Genomic DNA, 15,957 nt, shown 5'->3' with positions numbered 1-15,957 from the left:
ATTTACCTTATTCAAGATGAAATATTTAATCAACATAAAGAGACCACCAGACATCAGGCCGGAGAGCAGTGGTGAAATGAACCAAGAGGCAACTGCAATGAAGAATTAAAAGCAGCGAGATTAGAAGAGGATTTTTACCAAATACATGAGGTACATAATATAATAGCACACCTCGGAAAATAAAATCACTAAAAGCATCCGCCAGACAGATATTCTCAAGGGTAAAACATATTACAAAAGGGCGATGTGGCTAGTTAGATGCACATGCATTGCAATGAATATACGTATGCAGCTCACACCGCAGTGTACTGTATGTGCTGAAACACTTTGTGGATAAAACTAATAACAGTACCAATAAATCATGACTGTACTAAAAATTATCATTGAGAAACTAATGGTTTATGTTAATGGATACAGGCTCCAAAGGACATCTGTCTTGCTATGATCCTAACACTTAAAGGGAATCTGACACAAGGTTCTGCTATACCATCTGAGAGTAGCATAATGTAGGGACTGAGACCCGGATTCCAAAGATGTGTCCCTTACTGGGCTACTTGCTGTTATTTTGATATAATCACCCTTTTATCTGCTGCAGATCTAGCAGTTCTCAGTGTTGAACTCTGCATAACCCCGCCGACACCACTGATTGGCAGGTTTCTGTCTACACTGTACAGGTTACCAATCAGTGGTGGGGGTGGGTTTACAAAGACTCATGAAGGACCTACCTGGCAGCTGGTTTATTAGTTCTCTAATGATAATCTCCTCCTAATAAAACAGTGATCTTATCCAAACTACAGCAAGCAGCCCAGTAAGTGACACATCGGGTTTCTGTTACTACATTATGCTGTTCTCAGATTAGGTTGCAAGAATCTGATGAGATTCCATTTAAATATATCTATCTATCTATCTCTCTAGAGATAGAGATATATGTGTATTATATATATATATATATATATATATATATATATATATATATATATATATATATATATATATATATATATATATATATATATATATATATATATATATATATATATAAATATATAAAATAATATAATCTCTAGAGATATATATATATATATATTACACACACACATATACCTCTCTCTCCCTCTCTCTAGAGATACCTCTCTCCCTCTCTCTAGAGATACCTCTCTCCCTCTCTCTAGAGATACCCCTCTCCCTCTCTCTAGAGATACCTCTCTCCCTCTCTCTAGAGATACCCCTCTCCCTCTCTCTAGAGATACCCCTCTCCCTCTCTCTAGAGATACCCCTCTCCCTCTCTCTAGAGATACCCCTCTCCCTCTCTCTAGAGATACCCCTCTCTCTAGAGATACCTCTCTCTCTAGAGATACCTCTCTCTCTAGAGATACCTCTCTCTCTAGAGATACCTCTCTCTCTAGAGATACCTCTCTCTCTAGAGATACCTCTCTCTAGAGATACCTCTCTCTAGAGATACCTCTCTCTAGAGATACCTCTCTCTAGAGATACCTCTCTCTAGAGATACCTCTCTCTAGAGATACCTCTCTCTAGAGATACCTCTCTCTAGAGATACCTCTCTCTAGAGATACCTCTCTCTAGAGATACCTCTCTCTAGAGATACCTCTCTCTAGAGATACCTCTCTCTAGAGATACCTATCTCTAGAGATACCTATCTCTAGAGATACCTATCTCTAGAGATACCTATCTCTAGAGATACCTATCTCTAGAGATACCTATCTCTATCTCTAGAGATACCTATCTCTATCTCTATCGATACCTCTCTCTAGAGATACCTCTCTCTAGAGATACCTCTCTCTAGAGATACCTATCTCTAGAGATACCTATCTCTAGAGATACCTATCTCTATCTCTAGAGATACCTATCTCTATCGATACCTATCTCTAGAGATAATATAAATATATAGATATATAGATATATAGAGATATATATATCCCAAAATGGTACCAGCAAATTTATTCTCATTGTAAAAGACTTGCAATAAATGCCCTTTTAAAGAAGTTTTCCAGAATTTTCTGAAGTTGCCCTAGTACACACTCTTGTCTGATCCCACATTGACATCACCGAGCCAACAGCAAAATCCCAATTCTCAACACTTCTTATTAAGCAGAATGAGACCTGTGCCGCCCAGTGTACAATCCTGTCTCCCTACCACGCCTCACCTACCACGCCTCACCTACCACGCCTCAAGCAAGTTATTATCTAGACCAAAAGCTGGAACCTCGGCCAGAACAGTTCCAATGACATAGATAGCAGTACAAAATGGGGGCATAGATAATTTAAAGGGAACCAGTAACCAGGATTTTCGCATATAATCTAAAGCCAGTGCTGTACTGGCCCCATCAGGCTGATTCTCTACATAACTGTAGTGGTAACCTCAGATGTTTAGGTTTTGAAATCCAAGAAAGTAAAATTTATAAAATTAGCTGCTTGTTGAGTGACAGGAGCTGAGGATCAGATAATATCTGAGAGGTATTCATTAGTTATCCCTTCCTCCTGTTAGAATTAGCATAAGTATTATACAAAATGATTCACTTTGTCTCTTGCAGGACCTGTGTGAGGTCATACCCATGTGACCAGAAGGGGCGGGGCCTCAGCCACCAAAGCTGGATACCAGGTCACATGGGTATGACCTCTCAGGTCCTGCAAGAGACAAAGTGAACTGTTTGTAGAATATTTATGCCAAGTCTAACAGGGTGAGGGGATAACTATTAATACGCCCCAGATATGATCTGCTCTTCAGCTGCTGTCACTCAACAAGCAGCTAATTTTATAAAACTTCCCTTTCTTGGATTTCAAAACCTAAAAATCCGAGCTGACCACTAATGGTATGTAGATAATCAGCCTGATAGTATAGCACTGGCTTTAGGTTATATAGGAAAATCCTGGTGATTGGTTCCCTTTAAGCTGCCCAGATAAACCAGGACTCACAATAACACACAATAGGCTTATGCAAAATTGGACATTTCATGAAAAATGGAAGATTCTTTTGTCAAATCTCTTATCTTCAAAGGGATTGGATTCCAAAAAGGTTCGGAACCATACTAAATGTATCAAATAGGAAACCCCACATTTGTGCCTGACAACCGAAAGAGGCATTTAATACAATCCTTCTCCTCCTCAAATACTTTGAAGAACAAAAATAAAATAAAAAAAATAAAAAAAGGAAAGAAAACCGTTGGCCATCAACATTTTGGATGAAAGCGAGAGACCAGAGGACGTAAGAACTGCTGAGTTTTTACACCAATTAAGATTTATAAAACGGGACATGAAACCATAAACTGAACTTTAACTAGCAGTCCCAAGATTAAATTAGGCATAAAACACAGGAAGAATTAGTGAGGAACATGACCACTAATAGACAAGAAAGAAGGAAATGCTCAATACATAAAAGGTCTTTTTTTCTGCCAGCATTCTGCAAAATAGAAAAACCACAAATTATGTTTTGATAAAATTACTTCTGTAGCTAATGGATCTTACCTAAAAGTCCGTAGTGCCTAATAGCACGAAATGTACAACTGGATCGGGTGTAAATAACCGAAACTGCAATACAATAAAACTACCCACAGATGACGTTCATTCTTCCCTTTCATATGTCTTGTCACTTTGGAAGCCATAAGTAGGTTACAGAAGGCCTAATTCATACCCACTTTATAGGCTGTCGGCATGCCTTTCACAGGTTAATACTAAAATACGTTTCACTTTTACTATAGAGAATCTTGGCCTGCTCTCTTAGGGGTACTTTCCACGTTGCGCCATCGCTAGCATCGGCTAGCGATGCAGAGCGCGATAGTACCCGCCCCCGTCGCACATGCGATATCTTGTGATAGTTGCCGTAGCGAACATTATCGCTACGGCAGCTTCACACGCACTTACCTGCCCTGCGACGTCGCTCTGACCGGCGACCCGCCTCCTTCCTAAGGGGGTAGCTCGTGCGGCGTCACAGCGACATCACACGGCAGGCGGCCAATAGAAGCGGAGGGGGGGGAGATGAGTGGGACGTAAAACATCCCACCCACCTCCTTCCTTCCGCATTGCAGACTGGACGCAGGTAAGGAGATGTTCCTCGCTCCTGCGGCTTCATACACAGCGATGTGTGCTGCCGCAGAAACGAGGAACAACATCGTATCTCCTATTGGTGCGACATTATGAAAATGACCGACACTACACAGATCACCGATTTTCGACGCTTTTGCGATAGTTTATTGGCGCATCTAGGCTTTACACGTTGCGACGTAGTTACCGGCGCCAGATGTGCGTCACATTCGAATTGACCCCGACGATATCGCAGTAGCGATGTCGCAGCGTGCAAAGTACCCCTAAGTCAAATGGTTTGTGCCAGTAGTGTTTTTCTTTGTCATCTTTTTATGTGATTTGTTTTCTCATTTTGTCTGTCTCTCATAGTTGTGGCCTACCTGTGATGTCAATTACAGGCCTCTCATCTGTTTAAGTGGGAGAATTTGCACAATTTGTGGCTGGCTAAATACTTTCCCCCCCACTGTAAGTCACATAAGTTTTCAGGAGAACTATACTATATTTTTAACTGGAAGAATTTGCTAAAATTCTTATTGTTACACCTAGTACATATTAGGATAGTATCTTGGGAGATAGAAGACCCCTTTAAAGGCAGTACTCGAAAGTAAGGGTGGCCATATAAAATATTGACACTTTGGGCACTATTTGGCCATTTTCAGAGATTTACTCACTTTTGTTGCCAGTGGTTTAGACATTAATGGCTGAGAGTTGTTTAGAGGGCACACCAAATGTACACTGACTTCTCTATATTGCATCAATGTATATCAAAAAACCTTTAGATACAATAAAGGAAATAATGAAATTGATATTAAAATTTAAAAAATTTAATATTTTTATTCAATCTCAATTCAATTTGAGTACCCTCTGAGGAAAGGATCGCTAAAACGCGCGTCGGGGAATAGCGACATGCCTGGATTATTTTTGACCACACAGAAGGTATAATCCCCTTTATAAAATTAGCACATCTTAGCACTTTATATTTGTTCTTATTGAAGGTATTTATACCATATCTTATTCATATATACCATATCATTTTGATACTTAAATTTTGCACTGTGCACTTTGCTATATATGATTAATATATATATATATATATATATATATTATATATATATATATATTTATTTTTTTTTTATTACTATAGTGGTCATTGCATTAAGCGCTTTATTTTCCGATAAACCGCTGCTATAATTTATGGGACTTTCTCCTGCCTAGTATTTCTATGAATTTGTAATAAATATTTATTTTAAAGATTGAATAAAAATTCAATTTTTAATATCAATTTCATCATCACCATTAATGGTGATTGTTATATGGAATTTTTGATTATTATCTACATTGCATCAGTGTTATATCTTAGGTGTTGTCCAATGAAAAAAGATAAAATATTTATAAAACTGAGGGGTGTACTCACTTGTGACATACTGTACATACACATACTGTATGCACAAATACATACGCATAACAAAAGCCACTTGAAGTATGAAGCAGTCATTTCCTATAGGTTCTCCATAGACTTTCGAAGTCTGTAGCAGTGAGAAGTTACAAAGGAAGGAATACATGCACAGCAATGTGGAAACGACTTGCTGTGCATATGTCCATTGTTTGTTAAGTTTTTTGTGCTTTTTCAGGCAGGTACAGCAATGCCATGTGCACAACACGGGAATATTTTCACGTATATTTCACACAAAAAAGTGCTCAATAAACGTGAAAAAGAATGAACATATCAGTTGCAATGTCATATGTATCTGTTCAGTTTTTTTCAACATTTTTTAACTGCTTGAGATCTGCAAAGATGTGAAGCGCTTAAAAGTAGTCACCAGGCCATTGTTCAAGTAGTCACCGCTTAGAAGAATTTAATATTTTATACTTCAAAAGACAATGCTTAAAAAAATAACACTGCTGGAGTTTTCCCGAAACGTTGAGATGTAGCAAAACTCGGTGGGTATACCGGCGTTTGAGTGCACATACCCTAATATGAACATTTCTGTGCAAAGCTGACTCGCTGTTATTAAAGGGGAGATCTGGATGCAATTCACTATACGTATATATAAACACTTCTATTCATGCCAATTATGAAGGCCCTTAGGATCTACAAAATGTCTCCACTACATGGCTACTGCAAAAGAAGTTGTACAAATGTCGTTCTCATTGGAAAACAAAGCCAAACAAGCTGCACGACTAGAACCTGAAAGTGTAATACCTTCTAAAGCAGATCTGTCAGGAGATTTCACATTACACTCAATCCCCACTGAATAGATCTCCTTGACCCAATTTACTTACTTTGAGGACCCACCCATCCCAGAATACCTGTAACATCCTTTCAAAGTTTAGGCTAAACCCTGGCTCACCTGGCTTGATTGACGGTCCTCAGTGTCCCTCCTCTCCCGCTGCAGATCTCATACTGCTCAGAACAAGCTGCAGTTGTCTGTCATGCGGGGAGGGCAGATCTGAAGACATTTAGACTCGTTAACGCTCACTCTTTAGCTGGACTCTGAAAATTAATCTCAGCATGGCTGTGTAGTCCTGATGTTAAAGTGAACATTTTGCAATGTGAATCTGGTGACCGATCTGCTTTAGGAACCTTCTAAAAAGGAACTAGTTGTGGTATTTTATGCATTTGGCAGTATTTCTTACCTGTAATTTGAGAAATATCATGTAGTTTTGTAATTTTAAAGGGAAACAATTTAAATATTTCCCCCTTTCGTTATAGGTTTTTAAAGAAAGTCTACTATATTTTGACCAGATATTTCTAGAAACTTTTTAAACATACCCTCACTCATAAAAGGAAATGTCAATTACCAATCTTGACAAGCTGCATCCACTGTACACTGTGTGAGCCGATAGCAACAAGGGAGAAGCCAATTGTTGCTCCCACTATACAATGTGTCCCGGAGATTGGAAGCTTCAGGAACGATGCAATCAACTGCCACACAGCCGAACCTGCCAAGAGAGGGATACGGTTAGAGGAGTACATACAACTATGACATATCACAGGATTTCATTACTGATAACCGGTATCTTTCACATTCATTGTCATCCAGTTTGCGCTTTATACACTCCATAGAAATTGCCTCTAATAAAAATATGTTGGTGCTATATAAATCAAATTATTAATTGTAAATAAATATTTCATGAGCATAATTACTGTAATTAACTTAAGATCCACTTCCTATTAGACAGTAATAACCTAAAAATGTACACTGCATAGGCAGCATTTTAAATTAAAGGTAACCTGTCAGGTGCAATATGTACCCAGAACCACGAGCAGTTCTGGGTGCATATTGCTAATCCCTGCCTAACCGTGCCTGTATACACTAGCATAGATAAAGAGATCTTTAGAAAAAGTATTTCTATTTAATCATATGCTAATTGGCGCTGTGACTAGACCGCCCTCTTAGCATGTTACCACGCCCACAGGGGTGTACTATCATGTTATTTAATGCAGCGTCACCAGCGGTGTCGCGCATACTGGGTTCACAAGTCTGAATGCCGGGCACTTCCGGGCATGTGCAGTATGAAGCCAGGTGTACGCGTCCCAGCTTCAGAAAGGTCTACTGCGCATGACTGGAAGTGCCCGGCATGCAGAAGAGCGGTCACAGCGAACACAGGTACGCTTGGCACCGCTGGTAATGCTGCTTTGAATAGCATGTTAGTACACCCCTGTGGGCGTGCCACCATGCTAAGGGGGCAGACTAGTTGGGGGATATAACACTCTTGGGACTAGTCCCCGCACTCATTAGCATACGGTAAAAGATCTTTAGAAATACTTTTTCTAAAGATCTCTTTATCGATGCTAGTGTATACAGGGATGGTTAGGCAGGGATTAGCAATATGTACCCAGAACTGCTCGTGGGTCTACTGTATACAGGGACAGTTAGGCAGGGATTAGCAGTATGCACCCAGAACTGCTCGTGGTTCTAGTGTATACAGGGACGGTTAGGCAGGGATTAGCAATATGCACCCAGAACTGCTCGTGGTTCTAGTGTATACAGGGACGGTTAGGCAGGGATTAGCAATATGCACCCAGAACTGCTCGTGGTTCTAGTGTATACAGGGATGGTTAGGCAGGGATTAGCAATATGTACCCAGAACTGCTCGTGGTTCTACTGTATACAGGGACGGTTAGGCAGGGATTAGCAATATGTAACCAGAACTGCTCGTGGTTCTACTGTATACAGGGACGGTTAGGCAGGGATTAGCAATATGCACCCAGAACTGCTCGTGGTTCTACTGTATACAGGGACGGTTAGGCAGGGATTAGCAATATGTACCCAGAACTGCTCGTGGTTCTACTGTATACAGGGACGGTTAGGCAGGGATTAGCAATATGCACCCAGAACTGCTCGTGGTTCTAGTGTATACAGGGATGGTTAGGCAGGGATTAGCAATATGCACCAAAGAACTGCTCGTGGTTCTACTGTATACAGGGACGGTTAGGCAGGGATTAGCATTATGTACCCAGAACTGCTCGTGGTTCTACTGTATACAGGGACGGTTAGGCAGGGATTAGCAATATGTAACCAGAACTGCTCGTGGTTCTACTGTATACAGGGACGGTTAGGCAGGGATTAGCAATATGCACCCAGAACTGCTCGTGGTTCTACTGTATACAGGGACGGTTAGGCAGGGATTAGCAATATGTACCCAGAACTGCTCGTGGTTCTACTGTATACAGGGACGGTTAGGCAGGGATTAGCAATATGTAACCAGAACTGCTCGTGGTTCTAGTATATACAGGGACGGTTATAACCGGCATCACGTTGTACTCCCGCTGGTGTCTGACAGGTGCGTGTGTGCAGGATTAGGGCGTCAATGTGCCAGGGAGTGATTGTAGCACAGTAACTATAGTGGGTGGTCACTGGATCAGCACTCGGTGCCACCCCAATGACTAGAAGCAATAGGCTACAAGTAGAATAGGATCAACTTATTTTCTCCCTGTAGTCACTCCCTCATTTAGTGCTAAACATGCTTAAAATTGTATTTACCAGCAGAATATCATAATATCAGCAGATAAATGGTTTACTTTTTTCTGACATTTGGTCAACAACAGTTTTGCAGAAGCATCTGTACACATTCTACTTGTTATTGGTTGTTAGACATTTAATTTAAACAAATTTACTGGTACTTATGTCCATAAAATGAATGCTGGGGGAAGAACCGGTGACCAGGCCAATATGTCAGCCTTTAACTTCCCCATCCTCATACACCGTGTACACAAATATTAGGTACTTTATTTTAGATGACTAATCTTATTAATGAAGAAATACAGCGCTGATCGTCAATCCAAAAGGTTAATAAACCAGAAAATGTAAGAATGTAGAAGTGAGGTTTTGTCTTTCATATCTGTGTGCGCACAATTATAGGGCAACCCAATGAAGGTTTACCCATATTAATTGTTTTGTTTGCAGCAGAGAACAGGGGGGCATAGCGGGGGACATGGCAGGAGTGGGACCGGCGGCTGCATGCTCCCCCTACCTGCCACAGCCCCACCACACCCCCTGTTCTAAAACTGGATAGGATTAAAGAATTGGTTCACCCATATTTTTTATTGTCTTGATCGATGTTATATTGACAAACAATGTTTCTATCAAATACCTTATGTTGGCAATAGTGCCTGTGAGAGGTGCTATTGCGGACCACTGTTCCCGCCTCAGTGACCTCTGTGATCCGGTGACGTCACGTCAAGTTTCTGACACCGCGGCCGGCCGCAGTGTCCATGAGTGATGGGCTGTGGGCGGTGTTTCACTGCTCGTCACAGCCCATCAGCTCCCTCCTCCCTCACAGCAAAGTGCTGCAAGCAGGAGACATGCTGGGCTGTGACAAGCGGTGAAACACCGCCCACAGCCCAGTGAGTCAGGAAGACTGTGGCCGGCCACAGGGATGTGACGTGTTCGGAACTTGACGTGACGTCACCGGATCGCCGAGGTCATGGAGCCCAAGGGTCATGGAGCGGGGAACAGTGGTCTGCAATAGCACCTCTCACAGGCACTATAGACAACATAAAGCATTTGAGAGAAACATTATTTCTCAATATAATATTGATCTAGAAAATAAAAATTATGGGTGAACCACCCTTTTAAAGTATCAGAGGGCTGTTCGGTAGGAAAAGCATGGAGCTGCCAGTCCCACTCCTGCCACGTTCCCCGCTACGCCCCTGTTATCTGCTGAAGCGCGGAGCTTACACGTCCCATACAGGAGCGGTGAGCAGCATCTACTATATTATTGACTTTCAAATTATCTAAAGATACTAGAACTGCAGTGGTCAGCTCAGCTTCATAGTGTATGAGGACAGGGACAGTAAAAAATATTTTAACTCCCCAGAGTACCCCTTTAAAGTGAGAACAACAACCAAGCATCCTAGAATGTACAAAAATACATTGCTGGCATCATATATCACTAACCAGTATTGGCTACCTTCTTTTCAATAACCGTTGCAACCTTCCATTCATGGAGGCTGGCAGTTTCTTAACCTGCTGATTGTCAACCTTTTGGGCAGCACCAAGCACAGTGTGGCGCCCCAGGACCTGGTCGCCACAACAGCATTGCCCCTCCAAAGGGTTAATGCTGAGCCTGGAGGTAATTGGGGGAATCATTGGCCAGTAAGTTCAACATCCAACGTAGTTTCTCCCTCAGGCCAGCAGGGGGAGCTCTGAACCTGGAGTTCCAGGGAGCATTCCTTAAGTCTGACCCGAGGGAGGAGTTAGAGTTCAGTCTGGAGAGAGAGAGAGCAGAGAGAGCAGACACAGAGTAGTGCTGTCCTGCGGACTGGGGCCTGGAGCTTGAGTAGCTTGGCCCAGTGAAGCAGGAGGAGCAGAGAGGCACAGAAGAGACTCGGACATCGGAGTCTGTGGTTGCCAGGGTTTAAAATCCTTCCCTGGTAGCCGAATCCGGAGGGCAGGAGAGCTGCAAGCCCCCTGGCCCAGAAGCAATCTGAAGGTACAGCTGCATCCCAAGGGCCCGGTGTGGACTCCAGCAGAGAAGCACCAGAGGGCCTGCGCAGCCTACTACACAGAAAAAGGGACGAACCACCGGTCCCAGCAGCTAGAGGGCCATTGCCAATCCAGAGAGCAGGGTCCTATAACAGTAAGGAAAGAACAAGAGTAGGCCTCATACTCATCTGGCCAAAAAGATACCTCAGTTACTTCCAGGCCGGCCGGAGCCCTCTACCACCTGTAACGGTCCCCCAGGACTAACCGTTTGCAAAGTAAAAGAGAAGGTAAAGAGACTGTTGTTTGTGTCCGGTCCTTTCACCGCCTGTCGGCCCTGCACTACACCTTACACCATAGACTCTCACGAGCACCAACAGTGTCCCCGGGGCACCGCTCCACCTGTGGGGAGCAGTACCACCATTGCTGCCATTCCATCACCCCGGAGGCCTCATACAGCAGCGGCGGCTTAATAGCCGCAAACCACAGGTGGCGTCACGACAAATATAAACTTTAATCACCCCCCAAGTCACCAGCCATATTAATTGACCCCACCAGGGCACGGAGTCGGGCCCAGCCACCACTGACGACCCCTGGACAGGACCGGCCCGGCACCGGGTGTCCCATAGCCCTGGGGTGGGTGAGTCAACAGCGTCCCAGACACTGTTCAGAGAGGGTACAGTATGGTCTTCACTGTAAATCTCCCGTTTAAGAAGGGCTCACAAATTCTCAATAGGGTTTAAGTGAAGTGAGAAAGGTGCCCTGTCATTCTTTCATCTTTAAGGCCTCTACTGGCAAGCCAAGCATTGGATACTTTGATGCATGCAAAGTAGTATTTCCCAGCATAAAAAAAAAAAATCATGATTTTCTTGAACGATGAAGACTTTTTCCTATACCACTGCTTGAAGAAGGAATCTTCTAAAAATGATCAGTGACTTTCAAAGTTAATATTGAGAACATCTCAGATGAAACTAGCTCATCTTGGAGAATACCAGCCCAAAGCAGTACCCATATCAACCTTTCTAGTATCTGAGTCAAAGTGGAGGTCTGTGTCCTTCACTGACCCAACCACGAACCCATCCACCTGGTCCATCAAGAGTCCCTCATCTCATCAGTCCATAAAACCTTTGCAAAATGTGTCTTCAAAACTATTTCTTGGCCCAATCTTGACATTCACACTTCTGTTTCTTGCTTAAGGATGGTTGTGTTTCAGGCTTCCTTACCTTGGTCAAGTGTCTGAGCACTAAAATATAAATATTCATAGTTGCATAGTCCACCCAGTTCAATTTTTGTGATTTTCTATGTAATATCTCTGTTTTTAGAGATCAACTATTCCAAATGTTGAATGCCTAATGTCCGCCACAAGAGCTAAACATGTTATTATCTGTTGATATATCAAGCTAGCACACATTGATTGTCTTTCATTACAAATGTCAGTAGCTACTTATGTATATGCATGCATACTTGCTATAAGTTTGCCTGCACATATATATTGTTTTAGGTAATATGTACTGTATGTGTTGCCTTATTTATTGAAAATTTATAATATATATATATATATATATATATATATATATATATATATATATATATATATATATATATATATATATATATATATATATATATATATATATATATATATATATATACACATACATACATACATACATACATACATACATACACAGTGGCTATCATTACCTAATAATTACTGTACAGACGCCACTAGCGCCCTCCATCTTTGCAATCTGCCTGTTAATGTTGGCCTATAACTAGCATCTTGATTAAATCATAATTGCAGGCTATATTAATTTCTACTATTTTGCACTCATATTAATTGCGCATGCGCAGTAGTATGCATGTTACTGTGCTCCACGATGTGATTCCGTGGGCTCCATTGTGGAACGCGGAAGTCCGACGCGTCATTACCATGTGACCTAGTATGTGAGCTTAGACATTGCCGCATCTTGTGACTCCACACGCTCCACCGTGGAACGCGGAAGTCAGACGTCAGATACTGGAAGTGATCTCAGACGCGTCAGTATCATGTGACGTTCGGCGCTCCAGGCCGACTGCGGAAGCGTTTGATACCGGACAGGTGTAGGTAATTATAATTTGCTGTATTAGGTATAAAATTTGGGGTGGGCTAATTATCAGTGTACCACTATATCTCCACACACACACACAAGTTTCTTTACTTGTAACTAGTCTACCAATCCCTGCCATTGCAGGTTGATAGCCTTCTCGCCTGATGAACTCTCTTTGAGAGGGAAACACGTCGGGGTGTGTTTCTTTGATGAGGTTGCGGGGCAGACAGCTAACTAGGGTGCTGCCCTTGTCAGGGTGGAAGTCTATACACGGGGCACGACAGGGGCGGATATAAACCTGACTGCTGACCCCGCTTTTTCCAGCCTGATTCCTCTCCTCATGATTGGTGCTCATTCCTGCCTGTGGAGAAGGATCGGGTGAGATCTATCTATATTTTTGCCCTTCTGGCATTTTTGTATAATGCACTGCACTTTTTGATACTCAATTTTATATGTTAGATTAAGGGTTAAGTTTAAGTCCCTGCTATTGTACTTGCAACCTACTTGAGTATTTGCAACAAAACCTTTGATGGCCCTGTGATTATGCCACAATAGCTTTACAATGTCAAGCATGCTGCATCCCTTTGCTAGACTTTAGCAATTTTTGACTCAGTTTTTTGTACCATGTTACCTGGGGAAAACAAGTGGCCTAATAATTCTGTGCACCTTGATAAGGATTGCTGATGTGCTTAGTCCACATCCCACCTCATTACACAAATACACATCACCTGATCTGCTTCATCAGAGAAGCATTCAAGTTTATACACCTTGGAGTGGGAAAATGTGATTATATAGTCAAAATACCTACTTGTCTAATCGTGTACACAGTGTAAAGAGCAGCATGTGAGGTGTACTACAATTGGTGCTGATTGACTGTTCTTGTCCCATGCTCCACCAGTAGTCATTTTATGGACAGTAACAACAGCGTTATCACATGTAGCGTATACAAATAAAAAACCACCGTCCCTCCCCCGGAAGTGTTCAGTTTATGGCTGGCAGTATCTGGGCAGAGAACCGAACTGCCCAATCAGTGACTTCCATTGGGGTTCAAGTCAAGTCTGGGTCCAGAAAAGAACTTATATAAAGTCCGGCTGAACCCATTGAACTGAACTTCCACAGATCTGCTCATCTCTAAAGAGGAGTATCAAAGATTGTCCAAATTTCTTTCAGAAAGCTTAGACGACTGTCCTCTGTATGGTCATCCGTGTGTTCAGTTTTTGCCACCATATTTATATATCAACAATTCAAAATATACACAATTAAATATATTTGTCTATGTTAATGGATCTGGAAAACGTGGATACAACATGAATGATGTGTATGGGATCCAATTTTTGGCCCACCCATAGACTTTTATAGGAGAGTCTCATCCAACATATGGAAGACTTAGGCTAAGTTCACATTTCCGTTGATTTGTATCAGTCACATGCGTCGCTTGACGCATGTGACTGATGCGCTGTTCAACGGATGACAAAGAACAGAATTCTTTGTCGGATTCCGTTGTGTGCGGGGGGCGGAGTTCGGGGGGAGGGGAGCCGAGCGGGGCCGTGGCACTGAGGACGTCAGTGCCGCAGGGACTGCAGGACAGGTAGGTGAGTGAGTGAGTGAGTGAGTGAGTGAGTGAGTGAGTGAGTGAGTGAGTGAGTGAGTGAGTGTGTGTGTGTGTGTGTGTGTGTGTGTGTGTGTGTGTGTGTGTATATACACACATGCTGAATGCGGGAGGGGGCGAGCCGAGCGGGGGGCGGGGCCAGGCGCTGAGGATGTCAGTGGAAGTGCTGCGGTCTGCATGGCTGGGGACAGGTGAGTATGTGTGAGTGAGTGAGTGTGTGTATGTGCATGTATGTATGTATGTATGTATGTGTGTGTGTGCACATGCAAAGTGCGGGAGGGGGCGGAGCCGAGCGGGGGGCGGGGCCAGACGAGGGTGTCAGTGGCAGTGCTTGTCTGCATGGCTGGGGACAGGTGAGAGTGTGTGTATGTGTACATATATGTGCGGGAGGGGGCGGGGCCGAGCGGGGAAGTGTCGGCCTCCCTGCACACATAACCAGCCTAAATATCGGGTAACAGCAAAGCACCCGATGTTTACCTTGGTTACCCGATATTTACCTTGGTTACGGGCCTACACCGCTTAGCGCTGGCTCCTTGCACCGTAACCAGGGTAAATATCGGGTAACCAACCAAAGCTGGTGACGTGTGCAGAGAGCCAGAGAGCATGCGCAGCGAAATCCGACGGATCTCGCTGCTCAAAAAACGTTACATGCTGCGTTCCCCCCACCCGGCGGTCAGTCGTTCCACGACTGATCAGTCGGGCGGAGGGTGCAACGCAGCATTATCAGTCACAATCCGCTGCTCATACAAGTCTATGGGAGCAACGGAATCCGCTAAACGGATTCCGTTGTTTACAAGAGCAGCGGATTGTGACTGATAGATTTTAGCGGAAATGTGAACTTAGCCTAATCCATGCTGCGCATTTGTTTTGCAGACACTAAGACCCTATGAAAAACTCCCCAGAACAGCAATATTGTTAACACTGATCAGTGTGCGGTCTGATTTTACCTTGGACAGCACATGTCCATATAATACACTTGTCTAAATGATCCCCAAAGTGGACAATGTCAACCAAAACCAATGTAAGTCCACAGAAACTTCATAACAAATGATCATTTTAGCCAATATATGAGCTGTCCATACCTTTGCAGAATATTTAGTGTTCATATGATCTCTTACATATTCCTGTGTAGCAGCCAGCTGTGACCGAAAGTCTCTCACTGTCCCAGTCAGCTCTTCAGTGCTGACATTCTGCAGAAGAGAGGACTGGCACAGTGTGAAATATGTCGATATGCAGAGGGGCTATGATTCCAGGATCGAAGGATGGGCTATGGGATTCTAGCTAATGAGCC

General features: G+C 43.0%; 1 protein-coding gene across 5 annotated transcripts in view; it reads right to left on the bottom strand.

Moving 5' to 3' along the window:
* The window catches only part of SLC20A2 (solute carrier family 20 member 2), a 122,614-nt gene that overhangs the window by 36,168 nt on the left and 70,489 nt on the right, over nucleotides 1-15,957 (bottom strand). For all 5 annotated transcript variants that reach the window (XM_075352429.1, XM_075352428.1, XM_075352433.1 and 2 more), the window contains exons 3-4: nucleotides 6,841-6,981; nucleotides 7-92 (exon numbers count right to left, since the gene is read on the bottom strand). In XM_075352429.1, the coding sequence (XP_075208544.1) occupies nucleotides 7-92; nucleotides 6,841-6,981 (227 nt within the window). The remainder of the gene's footprint in view (nucleotides 1-6; nucleotides 93-6,840; nucleotides 6,982-15,957) is intronic.

The sequence above is a fragment of the Anomaloglossus baeobatrachus genome, chromosome 1, assembly GCF_048569485.1.
Source record: "Anomaloglossus baeobatrachus isolate aAnoBae1 chromosome 1, aAnoBae1.hap1, whole genome shotgun sequence".
In the NCBI taxonomy this organism is placed as follows: Eukaryota; Metazoa; Chordata; class Amphibia; order Anura; family Aromobatidae; genus Anomaloglossus; species Anomaloglossus baeobatrachus.
Note: the sequence above shows the minus strand (reverse complement) of the source record. Positions and strands in the feature narration are given on the sequence as shown.